This window comes from Penaeus monodon, unplaced genomic scaffold (assembly GCF_015228065.2).
Source record: "Penaeus monodon isolate SGIC_2016 unplaced genomic scaffold, NSTDA_Pmon_1 PmonScaffold_17227, whole genome shotgun sequence".
In the NCBI taxonomy this organism is placed as follows: domain Eukaryota; kingdom Metazoa; phylum Arthropoda; class Malacostraca; order Decapoda; family Penaeidae; genus Penaeus; species Penaeus monodon.
In genome coordinates, this window is record NW_023646626.1 from 5,001 (window position 1) to 7,182 (window position 2,182).

General features: G+C 59.7%; 1 protein-coding gene across 1 annotated transcript in view; it reads right to left on the minus strand.

The window, feature by feature from the left end:
• The window catches only part of LOC119569622 (proline-rich extensin-like protein EPR1), a 3,083-nt gene extending 1,568 nt beyond the window's left edge, over positions 1 to 1,515 (minus strand). Inside the window, exon 1 of the mRNA XM_037917694.1 lies at positions 862 to 1,515. Coding sequence (XP_037773622.1) covers positions 862 to 1,515 — 654 coding nt within the window. The remainder of the gene's footprint in view (positions 1 to 861) is intronic.
• Positions 1,516 to 2,182: the final 667 nt, after the last annotated feature.

Below are 2,182 nucleotides of genomic sequence, written 5' to 3' on the forward strand. Positions count from 1 at the left end.
GGTGGGGGGAAAAAAAACCGGGGGGGTGGTGAGGGAAGTGGGGTTGGTGGACGCGTGACCGCAGGGTGGGTGGCCGTGGCGGGGGAAGGGGGGGTCCGCGGCCGGACGGGCGGGCGCCGCCTCCGGGCGGGCGCGGTCCTCGGCGCGGCGGTGGGGACGAGAGGGGTCGAGGGGCGTGAGGAGATGCTGCGAAGGTGCTCGTCCTGATGGCGGACGGCGCGGTGGGCGCGCGGGGAGGTGTCAGGGCGAGGGGGGAGAGACTCCCGCGCTCAGGCTTGGGCTGACGAGGCAGCCCCGGGCGGGCGGGGGCGGGGGAGGGGGGGGACGTAGCGGCATGGAGGCATGGAGCGGATGCAGTGTGGCGGGGGGTGGGGAGATGGAATGCGGATGGGCAACTGCCGAGGGATGGGCGTGTGCGGGCGGCGGAGGGTGGCGGCGGGGGCGTCCGCGCGGCGTCGGGTGGGGTGGGGGGCGACCCGTGGCTGTTTCGTATGGGCGGGACGCTGGGCGGAGTTCGGGCGTCGCGCGGAATGTCAGGCGGCTCGGGGGCGCAGCGCAGGTCGGGCGAAGGGCGGAGGGCGCGCGGCGGAGCCGACCTCCGCGCCAACGACCCGGGGTTGGATGTGAGGTGTATCTGGACGTTCGGTTCTGCCTCCTTCGGGACCTGGTCCACGTGGTTGTGGATGAGCTCGTGTGGGACGACCGGCGGTTCGAGAACGGCTCTAGGCGCGGGGGCGAGGCGGTAGCAAGGGGCGTTCGATCAGCCTTTCTGGGGAGGCTGAATGAAGAAGGTGGAGGAAGGTGGAGGCGGAGTGAAGAGGAGGTGAAAGGTGGAGATGAGGAGAGAGAGGAGGCTGTGACCTGTGGAGTTCCGTAGTGCTGATGGAAGTGAACAGTGCTTCGTTTCGGCTCGGAAAAGCGAGGTCCTAGGGCATGGATGGTCTGGAATTTGGTCAGGGAAAGGAATGTCGGTCTGACAGGAATACTTACGGGGTCAGCGAGGACTGGAGGATGAGTAGGATGGGAGGGAAAGGTGGCGGTGGAAGGAGGTTCAAGTAGTTTGTTGGGCGGGCGCGAGGGCCGAGGCTGCCGGCGACGCGGGCGGGCTTTCCGCCCTGGCGTCACTGAGGGCTCCGGCGGAGCCCTCTGTGAATCGGAGTCCGTTCGCTCGCGTGTGTGCGCACCCTCCAGCGCCATCCCTTCGCCGGCGGCCTGCTTCTGGCGCGGCTCTTGCCTCTCCTTCGGCCACGGATCTTTCCGCGACTCCAGTGCCTGTCCGAGAGCGGCTCTCCTCTGCGAGTTTCGTAGTAACAGCCCCGGCGCTGGTAAGTCGGACCGACTGGCCTCTCGGCGCGACAGAAAAAACCTGCTGAATAGTAGAGGCAGCGGAAGGATATACCGCTGGCCTGGGCGTCCTCTGCGTCCCTGCCGCCTGCAATAGGGACTTCGGTAACAGCCACCTGCTGTCGCCGCTGCCCCTCTGCGGCGCCGCTGGGCCTTGCCCGAGCGGGCCATGGCGCCCTTGGGGCCCGGCACAGCGGTCCCAGGCGGGCTTGTGACCTGCCTCCTAAAAAAAAAAAAAAAAAAAAAAAAATGTTACTGTGCAAGGCCCAACGGGAAGGGAAAGCTTCTTTTCCCGCGTATATCATTTTTTTGCAAAGCGCCCGGGTCAGGGGGACGAATACCTTAAAAAAATTCCCGGTGATTCGAAAAAGTCGGGGACTTGGGGCATCGACATTTTACCCCCATCGCACACGATGTATTTGGTTGAAGATCGTTCCCTCAGGACAAAGGAAATCGGCTGCGCGTTCCCGGTCGCCACGTGAACACCCGGAAGGAGCCGAAGGGTTTTGCGAGAACAAAACTCGGTTTTTTGGAGAGAAAAATCAGAGAAACTAAATAGGAAACCCCAAGGGGCACCGGCCAAACGTTTATTTCATTCCATTTTTTAAGTGCATTTGAAAACCTATAACATAAAAATTTAATTTAAAAAAATGTGAAATTTTGATATGTTTTTAATAAAGTTTAAATATGATATTGATAATGATGTATATTTTTTTTAATTTTCCAAAATGTATTTATTAATCGAAAAGAAATTTTCCCGTAAACAATAAAATTGTTATTTATGATTACGTTTCTTGCGAGTATATTCTCATGCCTCAAAAATGACTTTATTTCCCCC